Source organism: Nerophis lumbriciformis, linkage group LG34 (assembly GCF_033978685.3).
Source record: "Nerophis lumbriciformis linkage group LG34, RoL_Nlum_v2.1, whole genome shotgun sequence".
In the NCBI taxonomy this organism is placed as follows: domain Eukaryota; kingdom Metazoa; phylum Chordata; class Actinopteri; order Syngnathiformes; family Syngnathidae; genus Nerophis; species Nerophis lumbriciformis.
Genome location: NC_084581.2, coordinates 12,288,667 through 12,312,589, shown reverse-complemented (window position 1 = coordinate 12,312,589; position 23,923 = coordinate 12,288,667). Strand labels below are relative to the sequence as shown.

At 40.7% G+C, this 23,923-nt stretch overlaps 1 protein-coding gene across 1 annotated transcript in view; it reads right to left on the bottom strand.

Moving 5' to 3' along the window:
• scara5 (scavenger receptor class A, member 5 (putative)) overlaps positions 1-23,923 on the bottom strand; it is a 121,340-nt gene that overhangs the window by 18,901 nt on the left and 78,516 nt on the right. Inside the window, exons 7-10 of the mRNA XM_061929841.1 lie at positions 23,389-23,557; positions 14,940-15,020; positions 13,753-13,860; positions 4,703-4,759 (exon numbers count right to left, since the gene is read on the bottom strand). Coding sequence (XP_061785825.1) covers positions 4,703-4,759; positions 13,753-13,860; positions 14,940-15,020; positions 23,389-23,557 — 415 coding nt within the window. The remainder of the gene's footprint in view (positions 1-4,702; positions 4,760-13,752; positions 13,861-14,939; positions 15,021-23,388; positions 23,558-23,923) is intronic.

Genomic DNA, 23,923 nt, shown 5'->3' with positions numbered 1-23,923 from the left:
CAATAAAATAAGTAAATAAATAATAATTGGTGAAGTAAGTTACATTTCATATGTTGAAATAAGTAAGATTATTTTGTGAGTGAAAGAATGAAAGAATGGATGAGTTAAATAAATTCAGAATGTTTATCATGGTTCTTCTTCTTTGTACTTTGTAAACACTTTAAGTTTGAAGAGTTTCTTGAAGTGGATCATATTAGTACATTGTTTGATTGCTTTGCTTAATCCATTCCATAATTTAATTCCACATACTGATATACTGAAGGTCTTAAGTGTTGTACGTGCATACAAATGTTTTAAATTACATTTCTCCCTAAGATTATATTTCTCCTCTTTTTTTGAGAAGAATTGTTGTATATTCTTGGGTAGCAGGTTATAGTTTGCTTTGTGTATAATTTTAGCTGTTTGCAAATTCACTATGTCGTAGAGTTTCAGAATCTTTGATTCAATAAATAAAGGATTTGTGTGTTCTCTATATCCAACATTATGTATTATTCTAACTGATCTTTTTTGTAACACCGTTAATGAATGAAGTGTACTTTTGTAATTATTTCCCCATATTTCTGCACAATAACTCAGATATGGTAACACTAGTGAGCAGTAGAGAATATGAAGTGATTTTTTGTCTAGAACATGTTTTGCTTTATTCATTATTGACGTGTTTCTTGCTACTTTATGTTGTATATTTTGTACGTGAGATTTCCTGTTCAATTTATCATCAATCATTATACCTAGAAATTTGGTTTCATTTACTCTTTCAATTTCTATTCCGTCTATTTGTATTTGTGTTTGACTTTCTCTTCTACTGTTACCAAATAGCATTATTTTAGTTTTACTGAGATTCAACGATAGTCTGTTTTTGTCAAACCATCTTTTTAATTTGTTAATTTCTTCTGTTATTATTTGTAGTATCTTCTATGTGTTCTCTCCTGAACAAAACGCTGTTGTATCATCCGCAAATAATACTAACTTTAAATAGTATTGGCTTTTCTAATGAATTATTTTATATAGATAGATAGATAGATAGATAGATAGATAGATAGATAGATAGATAGATAGATAGATAGTACTTTATTGATTCCTTCAGGAGAATTCCCTCAGGAAAATTTCATTTCATGTTTAAGAATTAAAAAAATTAAATTGATATTTATTTGTAATTTTTTTTAATTAATTTATTACATTTTAAATCATTTCTATTATTTTGCTATTTTTTTCCCATCATTTCACATATTTTTGCCTGAAATTTAAAGATCAACATGTTTTTTCATATCAATAATTACTGAAAGGTAAAAAAAATAGTTAGTTGGACTGGTGATCAAAAATATTTGAGTTTTATACCTTGGCACCTTACACACCCTTTTTTCATTTTAAAAGCAAGGGTGTCCGAGTTTTCCAGTAAGGGGCGCAGACACAAAAACTGAAAGGATGCGGAGGCCACTTTGATATATTTTTTGCATTAAAGATGCAAAAAATATATCAAAAATATATCAAGATGCTAAAAATAATCATATATAGGTAAATATTTATGCTAATGTAGTGTAGCATCTAATACAGGGGTGTCAAAACCTTTTTCCACCCGGGGCCACATACTGAAAAGTGAAAGAATGCGGGCGCCACGTTCCATCCATCCATTTTCTACCGCTTGTCCCTTTTTGGGGTCACGGGGGGTCGCTGGAGCATATCTCAGCTGCATTCGGGCGGAAGGCGGGGTACACCCTGGACAAGTCGCTACCTTATCGCATGGCCAACACAGATAGACAGACAACATTCACACTCACATTCACACACTAGGGACCATTTAGTGTTGCCAATCAACCTATCCCCAGGTGCATGTCTTTGGAGGTGGGAGGAAGCCGGAGTACCCGGAGGGAACCCACGCAGTCACGGGGAGAACATGCAAACTCCACACAGAAAGATCCCGAGCCCGGGATTGAACTCAGGACTACTCAGGACCTTGGTATTGTGAGGCAGATGTACCAGTGACGTGCGGTGAGGTTGATGGCTGGTGAGGCACTGACTTCATCACAGTCAGATTTACAAACATATGAACCCTAAAGAGTATCTTATTCACCATTTGATTGGCAGCAGTTAACGGGTTATGTTTAAAAGCTCATACCAGCATTCTTCCCTGCTTGGCACTCAGCATCAAGGGTTGGAATTGGGGGTTAAATCACCAAAAATGATTCCCAGGCGCGGCGCCGCTGCTGCCCACTGCTCCCCTCACCTCCCAGGGGGTGATCAAGGGGATGGGTCAAATGCAGAGGACAAATTTCATTACACCTAGTGTGTGTGTGACAATCATTGGTACTATAACTTAACTTTAACTTTACACATACAAACTGTAGCACACAAAAAAGCACATTTAATTAAAAAAAACATTATTATGGTCTTACCTTTACTTAGAAATTAAGTCCATGCACCGCAACTAAAGCCCTCACTTAAACTTTCCACGTGCAAGATTGAATCTATTTAAAAAAGTGTAACCGAGGGTTTATAAATGTCGCCTATACTGTATGAAACTACAAAATAACAAACACGGAGGCTCCAGTTTACACGAGGACCACTTTATTTACCTTCTTTCAAAAACCTCCGCAACGTGACATCACTTCCGCTCTTAGCGCCTTCAAAATAAGAGCTCAAGGCATATACTGTATAACAGCGCATAACAGGAACTTAACATCACAAAGAGGAAAGCCCATGAAAATAGGTTACAAAAGTTATTTAATAAGAAGCCAAAAAGTGCAAAAACAATAATGTTCGTGTTGGAGGAGTTGTGAATTAGGTACACCTGCAGTCTGCAGGTGTATCTGCACAGCAGGCCAGCAGTTAGCCGAGTCATTGCGCAATCCATGTTGCGGCACTGAGTGACGTGCCTCAACTGGCTGCTGTTCACCGCACCGTCTCTTCTCAGTATTTGAACGGCAAATGTGAAAATTCAGCGATTTTGAATAAAAATAATCTAAAACTGGTGAAGTTAAATGGAAAATAACTTTATAGTATAATCACTGGATACATATAACAATTTAAAACTTTTTTTTTGTCCCTGCAGTCATTCACAACTCCTCCAACACCAACATTATTGTTTTTGTAATTTTTTGGCTTCTTATGAAATAATTTTTTAAAATAGATTCAATCCTGCACGTGGAAAGTTTAAGTGTGGGCTTTAGTTGATATAACAATTCTACAGCGGGGGTGCAGGAAGCGAGCCTCAGCCAGTGCGTCTTTTGCAGCCGTTTTATGATCGCTCAGCACAAGAAATACTTTACACACATACAGTTGTTGACAAAATACACTGTACATTATATACCTCAGCTAACTAAACTATGGAAATGTATAATATAGTTCATATAGCAATACAGTCTCACTGCACAGCAGGCCAGCAGTTAGCCGAGTCATTGCGTAATCCATGTTGCGGCACTGAGTGATGTGCCTCAACTGGCTGCTGCTGGAAAATACCTTTATAGTATAATCACTGGATACATATAACAATTAAATTATTATTATTATTTTTTTTTTACTTTTTTTTTCTTTCCATGATGGCAGGTGAGGCCCCGCCTCACCTGCCTCTAGTGACTGCACGTCACTAAGATGCACTCACATAAAAGATGCCACATTAAAGATGCTAAAACCAATTTAATGAACATTAGAGTATGCTAAACCATTTGAAAGCGAAGAACATTGCTATTTTAACTTTTGTGTTAGGGATGACAAACCAAACATTTGTTATTGTTATATCTGACCTCATTACTATTGGATTCATAACACTTTCAAAACATGTCAAGGGCCAAAAAAAAAAATTAACTGTGGGTCCAAAATAGCTGCACTTTTGACACCGCTGATCGAATAATATATTGATATCATAATTAAAATATTCTAAAGGCCAATAAAAAAAACTTCACTTTGGGCAGCTCTGATTTGAAGCAACAAGATTCTTGCTCTGATCGTAGTAAGAATGGGTACCAAATTTTTTAATTCCGTCAGTACTACAGAGTACCGATTCATGTAAAATCAAAAGGTGCCAGAACGTCAGATCTGGTTGCAGACTTTGCATAGTCTCAAGCACTTGGTGAAAATTAGGCATATTCACTCAAAAGTAAGGCTGCACCTTTTAAAAATGTGCAAGCTTAATGCTAATTTACATTTACATTACATGCTTTATTAGCCTTAGAAATTTTACATGGTGATATCAACACCTCCAAATGTGGTAGTCTGACTGAGATGCACGCTACAATCAAACAGCTGGTGTGTAATAAATATAATGCTTACACTTTAAACACTTTGTAGGACTCAACAAAAGACTAGCACATACAACTTAATGGCAAAGACTACTTCCTGGCTATGGCAACACACAGAGGACAAACCTCAATAAGACTCACAAGTGTAAGAAAATAGGATATAACAGTTGGACAGCACATTTATCATTTTAGATAAGTGTTAAATGCTACATTTAAAAAAATAAATTATTATTTAAAAAAATTCAAATTTATTATTACATAAATACACAAAAAAACAAAAATTTGTACCGTTAAGTACCGTTATCGATTCTTAAGTACCGGCCACTGGAAATTGGTACGGTATCCATTCAAATGTGAAAGGATAATATTCATACAAACTCTGACCTTTGCTTGTATGGCATTGGATTCTTACTTGCCTGGTGTTGCGTGTCAAATATGTAATACAAATCAATACGGTTCCAACTCCTCACCAGTTTTGGCTCCTTGGTCTCCCTTGTCTCCTTTCATGCCTCGATCTCCTCTGTCCCCTGTTGACACGACAACATAACAGGATGGTCATGTTTACACAATAACATCACAGGTGGTTAATTAATTTTCCTGAGGGAACTCTCCTGAAGGAATCAATAAAGTACTATCTATCTATCTATCTATCTATCTATCTAATATCTATCTATCTATCTATCTATCTATCTATCTATCTATCTATCTATCTATCTATCTATCTATCTATCTATCTATCTATCTATCTATCTATCTATCTATCTATCTATCTATCTATCTATCTATCTATCTATCTATCTATCTATCTATCTCTATATCTCTCTATCTATAATGATGATATACTAGGGTTGGACCCAGAAGTTTATGTGAGGATTTTCACGGTGTTATTTCCATTGCAAAATGCTACAATAATATAAAGGGTTGTTTTGTGAAGAGGACATCATTTGCTTTCCAGTGATATGTAGTTTCTTGAGGTTTGTCCTATAACATTAAGAATATGTTTTAATACTTTTATTTAAACAGGTGTTGTGTTTTTAAAGCTATAAATTAAGTGTTTGGGATGGCTCTGGTCATATACTGTAATGTAATTTTGAAGATACTAATAACAACACACTGTCCTCAATGGTGCACGTGATTAATACTAATTTTCACATTACATGGTAAAGATTACTAATACAAAAAAATGCATCTTAATGTAGAAACACATGTGTGTGTGTGTTCCCAAGTAGAAAAAATATGTTTCTTGCAGTATTTATTCATCATATGACAAATATAACTATGTAAATACCTGCTAATATTTTTTATCATTAGATACTGTTGTCCACTGCAAAGGACATTGCATAAAAAACTAATTACATTTTCTGAATATATTGCTGTGTATCGTAATAACCCAAAAACAATTATTCAATGCAAAATTAAAAAATACGCCTCAATTATTTGCATTGGCTGCCTCGTGCTTGCAGTATTTTACTGTTTAAAACGCACGGAAAAGGAAAAGACGTGTGTTTTTGGCTCATATTTGATCTCACTTTTTGTTTCACATGGTTTTCTTTTAAAAAAATTACAGCGTCCACGTCGTAACCAGGGGTACATTTCCTTAGAATAACCGTTCAACTTGCTGCGCCCTGCAATTGTCTCACCAAAATAGCATCCAGTGTATAACAGTGAGTAAGATATAACAATTTAGAGGATGCTTCAGGGGAGGCCTAAATCAAACATCTTATTTGTGGTTTAATTGATCATTCAGCAGTTTCTAGCTTGCTTGCTGCTATTTTCACTCAAGAGGTCTATTCCTGTTGTAATGAAGCAACAAGTGGGCTTTCATTTGATTTATTTTCAACCCTCAATCAATCAATCAATCAATCTTTATTTATATAGCCCTAAATCACAAGTGTCTCAAAGGGCTGCACAAGCCACAACGACATCCTCGGTACAAAGCCCACATACTCCTTATGTGGTCGCATACAGCCCACCGTGTAAACCCACCCTTCCTGGGATTTAAGTGTCACTTCCAGTGGCACCACATCCTTAACCACTTCATCACGGTACAGAAATTGAACCCAAAACCCTGGTTAGCTCCTGTGTGGTCAATGGTGCCACAGATCAGTAGCTCTCAACAAGTTTTTTTTGTGTAGTACCAACTGTGGAATATTTTTGTTCAGCCAAGTACACCAGAGAAAAACATTTTTGACTGACGTTTGAAACCAAGAAATTGTTATATACAGTCATGGTCAAAGGTTTACAATAATTTCTACAACTCTTATTTTTTTGTGGTAGAGTGATTGGAACACATACTTGTTGGTCACAAAAAAACATTCATAAAGTTTGGTTCTTTTACGAATTTATTATGAGTCTACTGAAAATGTGACCAAATCTGCTGGGTCAAAAGTATACATACAACAATGTTAATATTTGGTTACATGTCCGTTGGCATGTTTCACTGCAATAAGGCGCTTTTGGTAGCCATCCACAAGCTTCTGGCTAGCTTTTGATTGAATTTTTGACCACTCCTCTTGACAAAATTGGTGCAGTTCAGCTAAATTTGGTGGTTTTCTGACATGGACTTGTTTCTTTAGCATTGTCCACATGTTTAAGTCAGGACTTTGGGAAGGCCATTCTAAAACCTTAATTCTAGCCTGATTTAGCCATTCCTTTACCACTTTTGACGTGTGTTTGGGGTCATTGTCCTGTTGGAACACCCAACTGCGCCCAAGACTCAACCTCCAGGCTGATGATTTTAGTTTGTCCTGAAGAATTTGGAGGTAATCCTCCTTTTTCATTGTCCCAATTACTCTCTGTAAAACACCGGTTCCATTGGCAGGAAAACAGACCCAGAGCATAATATTAGCACTACCACCGTGTTCCTGAGATTAAAGGCCTCACCTTTTCTTCTCCAAACATATTGCTGGGTATTGTGGCCAAACAGCTCAATTTTTGTTTCATCTGACCACAGAACTTTCCTCCAGAAGATCATATCTTTGTCCATGTGATGTCGGATGAAACAAAGGAGGATTGTCAAGAGGAGTGGTCAAAAATTCAACCAGAAGCTTGCCAGAAGCTTGTGGATGGCTACCAAAAGCGCCTTATTGCAGTGAAACTTGCCAAGGGACATGTAACCAAATATTAACATTGCTGTATGTATACTTTTGACCCAGCAGATTTGGTCACATTTTCAGTAGACCCATAATAAATTCATAAAAGAACAAAACTTCATGAATGTTTTTTGTGACAAGCAAGTATGTGCTCCAATCACTCTATCACAAAAAAATAAGAGTTGTAGAAATTATTGGAAACTCAAGACAGCCATGACATTATGTCCTTCACAAGTGTATGTAAACTTTTGACCACGACTGTATGTCTCTCTCATTCACAAAAAATAAACAACTGTCTTGGTAAGGGGGGTAAACTTACAAAATCAGCAGGTGATCTAATACTTCCCCCTTCAAGGTTTAGTAGGCCCTACTTTTCGTATGAATCAGTTTTTGACTAACATTTTCGTCAAAAGTCTACTCTAGTTTTGTATACTGTCTTGGTTATCGTACAGTCAAACATGGTGGAATGGAGTGGAACGTTATTCCACTTGAAAAGTACAACAAAAGTTTTTTTCAGTGCAACTCGTCCCAAAACAGACATACGGCATACAGAGGTAGACAAAACAGTAAGACTGATGGATTGCTACATGGGTGGCGCCCTATAGAAAGGTAGGAAAAAAAGGTAAACATGGTGGGAGGAAGAGAAACAAGCAAATCCCAAACAAAGCATGTATGAGAACATATTACAACACACAAAACTCCTGGCTTGCAGCGGGGGAACCTGCCGCCACCAGGGACACTGCTCCGTTGTCCATCATACTGCGGGGTGTGAAGCAACGAAGGCGTGGGATGTGAGGAGTGGGGTATATGTGCGGCGTGTGTTTTCTGTGGATGTGCGTGTTTGTACGTAAACCTGAAGAGTCGCTGGACTTATGACTTGTGTGCTCTCGCAGTGTGTTTTTGCGATAACACAGCCGGTCAGTCCAACAGAAGTCAACAAACAACAACTGTATGTCCATGAAAGACGTGGAAGGAATTTGAAGTTTCTTCGCTGTGCTGTTATCTGGTGGAGTCTCATAGCAACGACCTTGCCAAGCCGTTTCAGTGGGAAAACAAAATCCAGATTAGAATGTTTGGGTTTGAGCGAGAGAAAACAAATTTACGTTTCACTCGAATTGTCCATTGCTGGTCCTGAAATTGATCACAACGTCACCTTGCAGGGCAGACAGCTTCTCCAAGATGTTATCCAGTTTGTGATTTAGTTCAGAAACCACAAAAGTCTGAGTTCCCACAGCTGTGCCCATCATTCAATCATTTGTGGTAACATTAAGATATCTTGAACGGCTACTGCATCTTCCTAATTTGTTGATACACCAGGGCAATGTCCAATCAGCAGATGTCTTGTTATCACAATTCCGAATAGGTTGATATCTTTAACGTCCCTGAGTGAAAGAATCGAGAGGCACACAACCCTCCACTTCTACCAAGAGTCAATAATGTGTCCAGCAACAACTGTTCCGTCAAGACAGGCAAGTTCCTGCAAAGCCGAGCTTCTCGTTAAAAATATCTTGTCAGTTGTTTAGATTTTGGAGAGCAGTGCAAAAAGAGGCTCCAAGAAAGTTAAGACAAGACAAGACGAGATGAGACGAGACAAAGAAGCAAAAGCAGGAGAGATAGGATAGGATAAGAGCAATGGGAGTGTCCACCTTCGTTGAGACCCAGACAGAAACATCAATCAATCAATCAATCAATGTTTATTTATATAGCCCTAAATCACAAGTGTCACAAAGGGCTGCACAAGCCACAACGACATCCTCGGTACAAAGCCCGAGGATGTCGGGCATGTGCGTCACAAACTAGTCCGTATGTCCGCATGTCATTTAGCAGAGTCAGGCGCCCACACAAAGAATCCCCCCGATGTTTGACTCCAAAATAAGCCAGCTTGAGACCAAAGTTGCGAGTTGTGAACAGGCTAACTGGGAACAGGTGGGTGCCATGATTAGGTATAAAAGCATCTTCCATGAAATTCTTAGTCATTCACAAACAAGGATGGGGAGAGGGTTGCCGTATTGTGAACAAATGATTGAGCAAATTGTCGAACAGTTTAAGAACAACATTTGTCAACGAGCTATTGCAAGGAATTTAGGGATTTCACCATCTACGGTCCGTAATATCATCAAAAGGTTCAGAGAATCTGTGGAACTCACTGCATGTAAGCGGCAAGCCCGTGACTTTCGATCCATCAGGCGGTCCTGCATCAAAAACCGACATCAGTGTGTAAAGGATATCACCACATGGGCTCAGGAACATTTCAGAAAACCACTGTCAGTAACTACAGTTTGTCGCTACATCTGTAAGTTAAAACTCTACTATGCAAAGCGAAAGCCATTCATCAACAACACCCAGAAACGTCGCCGGCTTTGCTGGGCCCGAGCTCATCTAAGATGGACTGATGCAAAGTGGAAAAGTGTTCTGTGGTCTGACGAGTCCACATTTCAAATTGTTTTTGGAAACTGTGGACGTTGTGTCCTCCGGACCAAAGAGGAAAAGTAACATAGGGACTGTTATAGGCGCAAAGTTGAAAAGCCAGCATCTGTGATGGTATGGGGGTGTATTAGTGCCCAAGACATGGGTAACTTACACATCTGTGAAGACACCATTAATGCTGAAAGGTAGATACAGGTTTTGGAGCAACACACTGTATGTTGCCATCCAAGCAACATCTTTTTCATGGACGCCCCTGCTTATTTTAGCAAGACAATGCCAAGCCACATTCTGTACGTGTTCCAACTGTGTGGCTTCGTACTAAAAGAGTGCGGGTACTAGACTGGCCTGCCTCTAGTCCAGACCTGTCTCCCATTGAAAATGTGTGGCGCATTATGAAGCCTAAAATACCACAACGAAGACCCCGGACTGTTGAACAACTTAAGCAAGAATGGGAAATAATTCTACCTGAAAAACTTCAAAAATTGGTCTCCTCAGTTCCCAAACGTTAACCGAGTGTTAATAAAAAGAAAGATGAAGTAACACAGTGATTAGAATGCCCCTGTGCCAACATTTTTGCAATGTGTTGCTGCCATTAAAGTCTAAGTTAATGATTATTTACAAAACCACATTTTGAACATTAAATATCTTGTCTTTGCAGTGTATTCAATTGAATATTGTCATGTCTGTGTGATCATGTTTTGGTCATGTTCGTTTTGGGTTTTGGACTTTTTGTGCACTTTTGTTTTGTCACCATAGCAACCATTAGTTTTCACCTGTCACGTCACACACCTGTTTCACGTTTTGAGTCACGCACCTGCTTTCACTAATCATGTCCATAGTATTTAAGTTCATTCTTTTCAGTTTGTCGTTCTGACGACCTCACCACATTTATGCTCTGTCCATTCTTTCCATGTCCATTCTTCATGCAACTATTTTTGTCCAAGCCAAGTAAGTTTTTGTTCCATGTTTATAGTCTTTTTGTTTTTCATAGTTTGTTCTCCGCCACTGTGCGTGCTTTTCATTTGTACTTTTTTGCTATAGTCTTTTGGTTTCATAGTTTATTCTCCGCCACTGTGCGCTCTTTGTTTGATCCTTTTTTTTGTATTTATAGTCTTTAAATAAATCATGTACCTTCATTCCCGTCTCGCCCGTGCCAACTTTCCGTTGCATCCCGGAAAAGCACACACCCAAGACCAAGTCATGCCAGTAGGTCGTCAGCAGACCCGCTTTTCCGCACGTAAGTTGGCCGAGTTGGACAATTTGGATGAGGCTTCTTGGGAGGTGCTGCGCGCCATGGAGGCAGAGACGCTGCGCTTTTCCCCCAGGGAGCGCAGGGGGATGATGTGGGGGAATGGAAGCAAGTTGGTGCCGATCGGTGCGTCACCTCAGCCACGGAAGCGCCGCCAAAGGCGAGGGACGCCAGGAAAGACTTCCGCGAGCCAGCAGGACACGCCGCTCCCACAAGCCCCGCCCCCTCCGGGCGGAAGCAAGCAGCAGTCTGCCCGGCTTCCCCAGGATGACATCACAGCCCAGGATTTTTTTTTCAATACTTTTTCGTTAGATCACCCGCCTCCAGCTAAAAACTCTAATGCCATGTCTTTGATAAAACATTATCAAAACATGTTTTTAGAAATTAGGTCTAATCAGTCCAAGCCACGTCCCAAATTTCATGCCCCGCCCCCCAAGACTCATGCCCCGCCCCCCAAGACTCAAGTCCCGCCCCCGTCACAATTTTTTTCCTTTTTCCCGCCCACACAACCCCAGGTGGGGGATAAAGAAAAACATTGTGGACAACTTAAAGGGGAAGTTTCAGCCCCCCTCCAGACCTCCCTCCGCCCAGCCCTAGAGAGAGTTCCAGACCGCAGGGAGTGCGTCTGGTATCCGCCCCTTGAGGGGGGGGCTTGGGTCGGGAGCTGTGTTGGTGGGATGGCTCGGCATCACCATGTAAAGCCACAGCCTCCAGCACGGCCACCACCACCGGTCTTTTGGCCTGCCAAGCCGCAACCCCCAGCTAGGCCACCTCCACTTGCACCACTAGCAGCACCACGGCTAGAACCACGGCTAGCTGCTCTAAGGCTAGCTCCACGGCTAGCACCTGTCGCTGCACCACGGCTAGCACCTGTCGCTGCACCACGGCTAGCATCTGTCGCTGCACCACGGCTAGCACCTGTTGCAGCACCACGGCCAGCACCAGCTCCACCACGCCAAGTTCCACGGCAGACTCCAGTACCCGCACCACGCCTAGCCGCATCATGCCAAGCTCCGGTACCAGTTCCACGCTGCCAAGCAGTGCCAAGCCAAGACCAAGACCCTCCACGCCAAGTCCAAGACCCTCCATGCCAAGTCCAAGACCAAGACCCTCCACGCCAAGTCCAAGACCAAGACCCTCCACGCCAAGTCCAAGACCAAGACCCTCCACGCCAAGTCCAAGACCAAGACCCTCCACGCCAAGTCCAAGACCAAGACCCTCCACGCCAAGTCCAAGACCCTCCACGCCAAGTCCAAGACCAAGACCCTCCACGCCAAGCTCCGGTACCAGCTCCACGACGCCAAGTGCCGCCAGTCGCAGCTCCACGACGCCAAGTGCCGCCAGTCGCAGCTCCACGACGCCAAGTGCCGCCAGTCGCAGCTCCCAAGTGCGCCCACCTCCCAGTCGGCCATGAATGTGGCCAATCCCTGGGCGTCCGCCTCGCCTGCTGCAGCGGCGTTCCACTCGCCGCCGCCACTTGACTTTGCCTCGGTGGATTCGGGGCCACTTGGGCTGGCGACCCACCGCCATGTCCCCCTCCCGCCCTCCCATCACTATTGTTAATTTTTTTTTCCTGTTTGGACATCTGGTATCTGTCCTTAAGGGAGGGGCTCTGTCATGTCTGTGTGATCATGTTTTGGTCATGTTCGTTTTGGGTTTTGGACTTTTTGTGCACTTTTGTTTTGTCACCATAGCAACCATTAGTTTTCACCTGTCACGTCACGCACCTGTTTCACGTTTTGAGTCACGCACCTGCTTTCACTAATCATGTCCATAGTATTTAAGTTCATTCTTTTCAGTTTGTCGTTCTGACGACCTCACCACATTTATGCTCTGTCCATTCTTTCCATGTCCATTCTTCATGCAACTATTTTTGTCCAAGCCAAGTAAGTTTTTGTTCCATGTTTATAGTCTTTTTGTTTTTCATAGTTTGTTCTCCGCCACTGTGCGTGCTTTTCATTTGTACTTTTTTGCTATAGTCTTTTGGTTTCATAGTTTATTCTCCGCCACTGTGCGCGCTTTTTGTTTGATCCTTTTTTTTGTATTTATAGTCTTTAAATAAATCATGTACCTTCATTCCCGTCTCGCCCGTGCCAACTTTCCGTTGCATCCCGGAAAAGCACACACCCAAAACCAAGTCATGACAAATATAAGTTGAAAAGGATTTGTAAATCATTGTATTCTATTTTTATTTACGATTTACACAACGTGCCAACTTCACTGGTTTTGGGTTTTGTAAATAAAGCTTTGTCAGCACACAATTGGATTTAACACAAGTGCAAGCACTTTAATAAAGAAGGTGAGTAACACTAATAAATTCAAGAAAGTAAGATGGTGGTGTCTGTTTGGCTATACCTTTCCTCCTTCTCTGAGCATCGCCGTCTTCGCCAACAAGTCTTCAATAAAGGTCAAAGTGATGTTGAATGTTCATGTACCCATTTCCTTCGTCATTTATTTATATATAATATTGTTTTATGAATGTAAAAGTCTAATTATTCCCAATAAAATGGGGTTTGGTTGTCTGGGACAGATGATTCGGACTTACATTATTTCTTAAGGTAAACATTACTTCGGTTTTAATAAGAGTTGGTTTTCCTCTGACCTTTAGGAACAGATTGCTAACAAAATCGGAGTTACCAGTGTATATATTTAAACCCCAAGTACCTACAAAGGTACTTGTACAGTACCTCCATTTAAGCACCCGTGCAGTAGTAAATGTAAATATAAACATGACGTGTTAGCCCGAGCTTACCCTTTGGTCCAGCAGGTCCAATGTCTCCTTTGTCTCCATGACTACCATCATCACCATCTGAGCCTTTTATACCACGAGGACCCTGGAGGCCCTTTTCTCCAGCAAAGCCTTAAAAACACACAAAAACATATTTTATTACTATAACAATATTCACCATAAGATATCTTAGCAGCTGGAAAGAGACTCCTATAGTTACAGTATGTTTGGTTTTCCACTTTGTTGCTAAAACAGCCTCCAGACCTCTGAGAAGACTTTAAAAAAAAATAAAAAAATAATTTAATTTTATTTGTTTGATTATTATTGGGGATACATTCTGCAATATTTTAGATGTAGTTAGTTATTTGGTAAGTCAGAAGTCACTAATGCTGGGCCTTAAGATATGTGTGTCCTATTATATTTGTCTATAAATTGCATTGAATCCAGTGTTCATTAGATGAGTCACTCTTTGGTGTTCCATTTCAATTTGACTTGTAAATTAATCTAAATATCCCCAACGCTGACAGCAGCATGATGTCGGTGATGGACGCAGTGCATTGGTTAGGAAGAAATGTGTCAATCCCGTATTGACTGTAAATTTGGGAAAAACAGCGTCATATATCACTATTTTTTGCTTTTATTTCGCTTTAAAAAATAAATTTCCCCTTATGTAATGTATGTGTGTGTGTGTGTGTGTGTGTGTGTGTGTGTGTGTGTGTGTGTGTGTGCGCGTGTATATGTGTGTGTGTGTGTTACAGTAAGCACAATTGACCCTATCCAAGCTAAGGTGCTAATGAGAAACACTTCATGCTACATTCGGATGTTATTACCAAAATCTACGGGTTTTAGTAGACTGGCTGTTAAGAAGCAGATCTGATAGAGAATACAACATAGTATAAGATGACATGATATATGCACTGAATGAGGTTCTATGCAGGTTCAACATGTAATATGTGTGTGGTATTTTCATGTTTCAATACAAAGCAACACATCTGCAGGAGAGTTGCATCAGTGCGCATTTTGAAACGGGAATCAATCCAAATAGTTTTATTGTTCTTGCTGGCCCATTCTGCAAATGTGAGACTTGTAAAACTGCAAATCTGACATATTATGTTCTATTTTGAAAAGACAATTTAAGAAAAGTCCACTCAACCACTTCTCAGACTGTTTACACTCGCTTCGGGAGACCAGTTCAGCACACCATTACCCACCTCTTAAACCTGTCAATCCAGGAGCCCCGTTGGGCCCCAGTGGTCCTGTGTCTCCCTTCTCCCCTTTTGGCCCCGGAGGCCCTGTAAAAAAACAGAAAAACTTTGAACTGACTTAATGACGAATGAGAGCATTCAAACATGCTCTCACTGGCCACTTCACTACTGTGTTTCCCATAAATTAATTTGTTTGTGTTGGCCCACCAATGATACATTTGGACGCTTAAAATTAGATTTGGTGCGACCTATGTGTCAGTTGTGATATTTAAAAAAACACTAAAATGAATTTGCACAACATATTTGTTTTACTACTCATGTTTGTCTGTATTTATATACCATTAAACACCAAGCTGATAAGGATAACTGCTGTCCAGTTGTTTTATCTTGTTTTCTTGTAGTTCTTAATCTCATTTGCAAATAATTAATTTCAATTTGTCCTAGGGTTGTTGCCGTAGTCAGAAAGTAGTATTTGCCGTTAAAGGGCAACATTGACACTTATTTCTTAGTTGTGGACCTAAAATGACGTCGACAGGTAAAATACCCCCCAAAATTTTAGTTTTGTTTTCCAACCAGTTTAAACGCATTTTGGAATGCCCAGTTTTAGACATCTGTCATCTACAGAAGACTGGAGGCAATTTCATACAAACGTTTGTATTAGGTAGTATGTGTTTTGGTAGCAGCTTCAGCCCGAATCATGTTATTTTTGAAAGAATGATCAAAAACGTTTGCCAGATGCATTGTTGCAAGTTGCAGCAATACAACTCAAGATGGAATCATCCTGCATACATTTCCAAATGATGAAAATATGAGGATGGACCTCTCCACTCAAATTGACTTGCGCAAAATGAGATCAAGTGAAAGTAATTTGCAGCAATCATTTTAATGATTCTGACTTCAAAGAAGTAGGGTTTTGGTCAGAGTTTGGATAGAAAATAATTGAACAGACTCCATCCCGAAAATCAGGAGCACCCTTGAGGGGAGAAAGACTAAGTCAGAACCGGCGGAAAATTGGAGAAAGGAGAACAGACCAGGTCCTCAAAACAAGAAAAAAAAAAAGGTTATCCACTAGTGTTCTATTTTGGGTCCTTTTCTACTGATGTTTTTCTCAAGATGCCTGAGGAAATGCTGAAAGAGCACAGACTGCAGCTCCAACGCTTTGGTCACGGTTTCCGTCCCCCTCCTCGGCTTTAGACCCGAAACAATACGGTTGAAGTCCGTGATTAGGGGCTAACTGGCCCTATTGAGCTTCTTGGTCTGAAAAATTAGGATGCAGAATCTCTGACTCAGAACTTGAATCAGAGGGGTCTTGCAAAGAAGCCATGCTTGACCAAAAAAATGTAAAATTCACATACATGTTTCCAAATTATTTTGTATATCTTTTTTGCTCATAATGTTAACCATATCAGTTTTGAAGGAATCATGGACGAGGATGACAAAAACGTGCAATTAAGTGATCAAAGTATTGGTTTTAAATGTCTAATCCACACTGTCTATGCCGGGAATTGGACTCCACTTCCTTAGATGACGTCACACCAAAAGGGGGCGACACATCGAGTCTGGCGATGGAAAGGGGTGTTCCAAGTACAGTTAGTTATCTACCCATTGCTCAAAAACTAATTGATATTATGGGAAATGACTGCCAGATTAATTTTTAGAAGCAAACAATGGTAAGTATTGTACCTTTTACAAACCCCGTTTCCATATGAGTTGGGAAATTGTGTTAGATGTAAATATAAACGGAATACAATGATTTGCAAATAATTGTGAACCAATATTCAGTTGAATATGCTACAAAGACAACATATTTGATGTTCAAACTGATAAACATTTTTTTTTTGCAAATAATCATTAACTTTAGAATTTGATGCCAGCAACATGTGACAAAGAAGTTGGGAAAGGTGGCAATAAATACTGATAAAGTTGAGGAATGCTCATCAAACACTTATTTGGAACATCCCACAGGTGAACAGGCAAATTGGGAACAGGTGGGTGCCATGATTGGGTATAAAAGTAGATTCCATGAAATGCTCAGTCATTCACAAACAAGGATGGGGCGAGGGTCACCACTTTGTCAACAAATGCGTGAGCAAATTGTTGAACAGTTTAAGAAAAACCTTTCTCAACCAGCTATTACAAGGAATTTAGGGATTTCACCATCTATGGTCCGTAATATCATCAAAGGGTTCAGAGAATCTGGAGAAATCACTGCACGTAAGCAGCTAAGCCCGTGACCTTCGATCCCTCAGGCTGTACCGCATCAACAAGCGACATCAGTGTGTAAAGGATATCACCTCATGGTCTCAGGAACACTTCAGAAAACCACTGTCAGTAACTACAGTTGGTCGCTACATTTGTAAGTGCAAGTTGAAACTCTCCTATGCAAGGCGAAAACCGTTTATCAACAACACCTGGAAACGCCGTCGGCTTCGCTGGTCCTGAGCTCATCTAAGATGGACTGATACAAAGTGGAAAAGTGTTCTGTGGTCTGACGAGTCCACATTTCAAATTGTTTTTGGAAACTGTGGACGTCGTGTCCTCCGGACCAAAGAGGAAAAGAACCATCCGGATTGTTATAGGCGCAAAGTTGAAAAACCAGCATCTATGATGGTATGGGGGTGTATTAGTGCCCAAGACATGGGTAACTTACACATCTGTGAAGGCATCATTAATGCTGAAAGGTACATACAGGTTTTGGAGCAACATATGTTGCCATCCAAGCAACGTTACCATTGTCTTGCTTATTTCAGCAAGACAATGCCAAGCCACATATTACATCAACGTGGCTTCATAGTAAAAGAGTGCGGGTACTAGACTGGCCTGCCTGTAGTCCAGACCCATCTCCCATTGAAAATGTGTGGCGCATTATGAAGCCTAAAATACCACAACGGAGACCTCCGGACTTTTGAACAACTTAAGCTGTACATCAAGCAAGAATGGGAAAGAATTCCACCTAAGAAGCTTAAAAAATGTGTCCCCTCAGCTCCCAAACGTTTACTGAGTGTTGTTAAAAGGAAAGGCCATGTAACACAGTGGTGAACATACCCTTTCCCAACTACTTTGGCACGTGTTGCAGCCATGAAATTCTAAGTTAATTATTATTTGCAAAAAAAAACAAAGTTTATGAGTTTGAACATCAAATATCTTGTCTTTGTAGTGCATTCAATTGAATATGGGTTGAAAATGATTTGCAAATCATTGTATTCCGTTTATATTTACATCTAACACAATTTCCCAACTCATATGGAAACGGGGTTTGTACACACCAGCTGTTTGATTGTAACGTGCATCTTACTTGTAGTTTTCATGACCAAATTTAAAAGTGTTCAAATCACCATATAAAGTCTTAATGCTAATCAGTAGTACCATATGTATATAAGTATCGAGCTACCACATTTTGTAAAGTTAAGCCTTACTGCACGTTTGAGTGTTTTCTATCAGGCATATTTGCTTTGTTGCCATGGAAAATTACAACTAGAGTACGCTATTAAAATGCACCTGTTCACCACCAAACGTTTGAGACGGTGTCTTGTCTGCAACTGTGACATCACATGAAACAAAGGTATTAAAACTTGGTACCGTTTAATTTTACAGAATGCCGATGGAATTTGTTCAGTACATTTAAAAGTATCGAATACAGTGCCCATCCCATGGCCAGTTATACAAATTAGACAATAGCCAAAGCCACAAATAGATTGCAGTCCTGTGGCAAACAAACCCTGCACATGGACAGCATGTAATGATATTCCGTACAAAACAATCAGCCTTTACAAAGATAATGATGTCATCACAGCTGACAAGGGGCATAGTTGCATATCATCATATTTGCTGTGATAATGCTGTTTTTTTGTCCTGGTTCATTTGTCTTTGATCTTTGAGCTTGATGACATCATTTCTCAACTTCCATCCATCCATTTCTACCGCCTGTCCTTGTTCCAAAATTCGTATAATTTTTTTTGTGTCCCATTACGGTCCTAATCAAACTTTAATGGATATGTCCAACTTCTTGGCTGCACATCTTGCAAGCTAACATGAACACGATAATAATTTCAATCATGAGGATAATGAGTGGGGATTGGCATGCAGATCAGGGTGTTTCCACGCTATCATGACATCACGTCCTTCCTACGAGGCCGGGAAGTCATTTGGTACCCTGGCAGAAAGAGTCAGCCCCTGGCGAGACCCCCGGTTAGCGCTTAACTAAATGTTTGCATGCCAAGATTTGCTCCGTTTGCAAACATCTACTGGCTGCGGTCAGCCGCTCCACCCAAAGTAGATTTATTGGATGTCTTATGTTCTCATACGCTCACAACGCCATCAATACATACGCAAACAAATTACATTCTCATCCTCTGTTGAAACTAGTAGGTTTAAGCAAAAATGACATGTTTTGTCTAGGGCCGGGGCAGAAACCAGGGAAGATCCAGTTAAAGGTGTGGACTGAGGACTCTATTTTCACACTTTTGGCCTATTATAGTCTGCTTGGATTGGTGCCAAGCAGGGCGGTGTGCCACCAAAAACAGGAGGTGGCGCTGCAGTGGAGAATAAACATTTAATGTGCATTACCACCACCCAGGGACTTGGAGTAAGGGAATAAGTGTGGATGTTGTACCGAAGCCCCCAAGCACAAGAGGCCCCTTAAATTTGAAGATTTGTTTTCCTCCCATACAGATAGCTATAAAAATATAATGTTAGTAAAAAAATAATATTGCCGTGAAAGTTCAATAATAAGGATGCCTGAATCATATCAAAAATGTCTAAGACTACCAACAATACATCCCCTATCAAAAATGCAAAATAGTTTGTTCCACCTGTACAGCGGGAACAAAGCTTAAAACACTTAACACAACACAGATGTCATAACGTCGTCAGAAAAAAGGAAAAAATACAATAAAGTTACTGTATGTACAATGTTCACTTTTGCATTTCATTGCCAATAACTGTGGCGCGTTCAAAGACCCTCAATTACAAAACACAGGCGTTACTAGGTTTTAAAGACAGGAAAGACTTAACTCATACTTGCCAACCCTCCCGGATTTTCCGGGAGACTCCCGAAATTCAGCGCCTCTCCCGAAAACATCCCGGAAGAAATTTTCTCCTGAAAATCTCCCGGAATTCAGCCGGAGCTGGAGGCCACGCCCCCTCCAGCTCCATGCGGACCTGAGTCCAGTGTGCGCACACAAGGAGTGGAAGCAGAAGAACGAGACCATAGTCGAAGAGCGCAGGGGAGACACTTCTCCAGGGCCGATGTATGCTCGGGGCAACACCCTTCACTTTACCCGGCAGTGGGTCTCCACAGCGGACGACTTTAGGGTGAATGATGAGTCGAGCGATTAGTTGCAAATCTTGCTTTATTGATTGCTTGCACACAGCCAATCCAACACAAAACCAACTAGTCCCTCCCCGTCACTCACCTCACATGCTGTCACCTATTAAAGAGCCACACACACACATACTCTACTCTCATAACACACAGTACAGTTAGTAGAACAACTGTGTTTTCATTACTGTGTATTTGATAGGTGCCATTGCCCCGGAATTGTATTGCATTGTACTTTCAAGTACAACAATGAGTAGATGAGTGTTATGTGTGTGTATATGTGTAAATAAATGAACACTGAAATTCTAGTATTTCTTTTATTTATATATATAATAAAATAAATAAATATATACATAGCTAGAATTCACTATATATGAAATACTCGAGTTGGTGAATTCTAGCTGTAAATATACTCCTCCCCTCTTAAACACACTCCCAACCACACCCCCCGCCCCAACCACGCCCCCACCCCCGACCACGCCCCCCACCCCCCACCTCTCGAAATCGGAGGTCTCAAGGTTGGCAAGTATGACTTAACTCCCAGTATATGCATAAATAGTAAGATCCTTATAATGATAATAATGTATTATTATGATTCGTATTACCCACTGACGATATTATTTTGTGTATCAACTAATCTTTACTTCACACAATAAGTGAAAAAAAAATGGTTATATGATTATTCAAATTCATATTCCTGTCACTTTCTATTGAATTTGTTGGCACTTTTTTGTAAAAACAAACAAGAAAAACTATAAATTGTAATAATTTAGGTGGGGGTATCAATATTAGATCAGATGTTAGATTAGATATGTTAATCCCATTTTTAAAAAGTCAAAATTGAATGACAATATTTTTCTAACTATAAGGCGACTTTGGCAAGCTATGAAGCCGCACCGCTTGATGGATTGTTGGAGCATTACGGGTACCATAGTCAGACGTACTGTGATTCAACATACAGGTTTTATGTGTATGAGGACCGCAAAATGGCACCTATTAGCAGACATATTATCTGGCGTTTTGTTTCGCAAAATTATGCAAAACCAACTTTTCTTACCTTCTGGTACCTGCTGATGTGTATTTGGGATCTGCACAAGTCCTAAAAATTTGCGCGTGTAAATTTGCGATTTGTAATATAAAGTAGCATAAAGTTCTAACTTATATCTGTCAGTAAACTCGCTATGTAAGCGCTAAAAACTACCTGTGTTGTGGGTTTATGTACTTCACCCACAGAACTTTAGTTATTAGAGAGTTCCGGTTGAACGTTTTTTCACGGGACACATTTCCGGCGTTGTTGTTGCACTGGTGAGTCATGGATGAGGAGATGCTGCTCCGTTATTGATTTAAGTAAAGTCTGCATGTCATTAATAGAGTTACTGTATGTTACGACAGGGGCGCATGTTTATGCGCTGGTGTTTCCCCAAGATGCAAATGGACGTCAGGAAGCAGCATGCAGGTAGGAAGAATTATTTATTCCAGATAAATCAACTAACATACAAAGAGGTGCCTATAACATGGGAAGTGAGGGTAACGCTTAGCAAGAAGGCTAGCCAAAACAGGAACAAGAAACAAGAAGAGCCAATTGTAAATTGTTGCGTGTTGCAAACAAAACTGCCAGACAGAGTGTAGCGAAAGGCAGGAACAAATAGCTCTCTGATTAGTGACCGGAGAAGGTGAGCGTCCCGACCACTAATCAGAGGCAGGAGAACATAATCAGCACCCATGGCAACCAGGAACACAAACCCAGGGGTGCTGAAATAGAACTAAAGGAATTCTGAACTTAAGCAAAACATGATCCGGGCAACGGATCATCACAGTACCCCCCCTCAAGGGACGGATTCTAGACTCCCCAAGAAACAAAAAACAGAATAAGTTCAAAGTCACGGGAAGGCGGAGGGAGGATATGGTGATGGGCCACCAGGCGAAGTGTCCCCGAATCTACTGAGAACAAGTCCGGTGGCAGAGGCGAGTCGAACGCCGCTGCCGCTGGCAAGGCGGGCGACCACGGAACGGCCACATTTGTGGCCGTCGAGAAGGCGGACGCGAGTGGCGCCAGAACTTTGGCAGCCGATCAGTCGTACGTCCAAAGGTAACGCTTAGTAAAATGGATAGCCAAAACAGGAATGAGAAACAAGAAGAGCCAACACAAATTGTTGCGTGTCGCAAACAAAAATGCCAGAGTCTGGCGAGAGGCAGGAATAAATAGCTCTCTGATTAGTGACCGGGAGCAGGTGAGCGTCCCGACAAATAGCCAGAGGCAGGTGTACATAATCAGCACCCATGGCAACCAGGAACACAAACACAGGAGTGCTGAAACAGAACTAAGGGAATCTTAAACTTTAACAAAACATGATCCGGGCAACGGATCATCACAAGTTAGCTCCATCTTTTGACACTTCTTCGACTCCTGTTCTTGCACGCTAAGCCGGTACAACAAAGATGACGGGGAGAAGACTCTGTCAAAGTGGAACCACGTAAATAAGACTGCCCACAAAACGGTGCATCCTGAAGCGACGGTCAGAAGACAACTTGAAGGTGGTCTTTAAAACATAATCTATGCAACATTTTGACCAAAGAACCACCATTACATGTTATGTAGACCACAAGGAGGTGTTTTAAATTTAGAAACAAATCTTAATATGACCCCTTAATGCACCTTATAATCCGGTGCACCTTTTGTATGAAAATAGACCTGAATAGACCCGCTCATCGGCAGTGCGCCTTATCATCTAGTGCACCCTATGGTCCGAAAAATACGGCAGGGCTATTATATGTTTTCAAAAGCTGGTTTCACCCAAATCTATGCAATAATTAGATTTTTAGTGCATGTAAACATGCCAAGTGGGTGTGTATTGGGCAGCGATGTTTGGTTTAAGGTGGGATGGGGGGCCAGTTTTATATTTTTGTATATGAGGGCCCAGAATTTGGTGCTATGCCCCTGGAACCACCTTCAGGACTGGAGTGGATCAACACATACTGAATGTCATCATTGATTGGAATGTTTGTAAAGGTAGAACATTATTTTATTGGAAGTGTGCCTAATAATGGCCAATGTGTGTATTTAGTTTCCTCTTGTCCTATGACGGCATGGGTTTTTTGAGCAGAAAGGGTCTAAAAATAAATATGTGAGCTGACCTTCAAAAAAAGTGACATTCTGCAGGGCCATGGTGTGCTCCCAGTCCTTCAAGCGGAGGTCCTCAGTGAGGGTGTTGAGGATCTCCATCTCGTTTCTCAGCTGTGCCTCCGTGTGGACATGTGTCACCCACAAACTGGACGTGTCCTCGGTTATGTTGCTGATCTGGATCTGAACAAGGAGAATTTACATCGTAATTGCTGTCAATGAACGCCATAATAACAAGTTAACGGAAGTTTCCTTTTAACGGAACTATTTAAAAAAAAAAATTTAGGGAATCATTTAATCACATTCACAATGTGTATGTGTGTGAGTGTGTGTGTGGTTTATTTGTTCACAGAACACACACAGGATGGTTAAAGGCCTACTGAAACCCACTACTACCGTCCACGCAGTCTGATAGTTTATATATCAATGATGAAATCTTAACATTGCAACACATGCCAATACGGCCGGGTTAACTTATAAAGTGCAATTTTAAATTTCCTGCGAAACTTCCGGTTGAAAACGTCTAGGTATGATGACGTATGCGCGTGA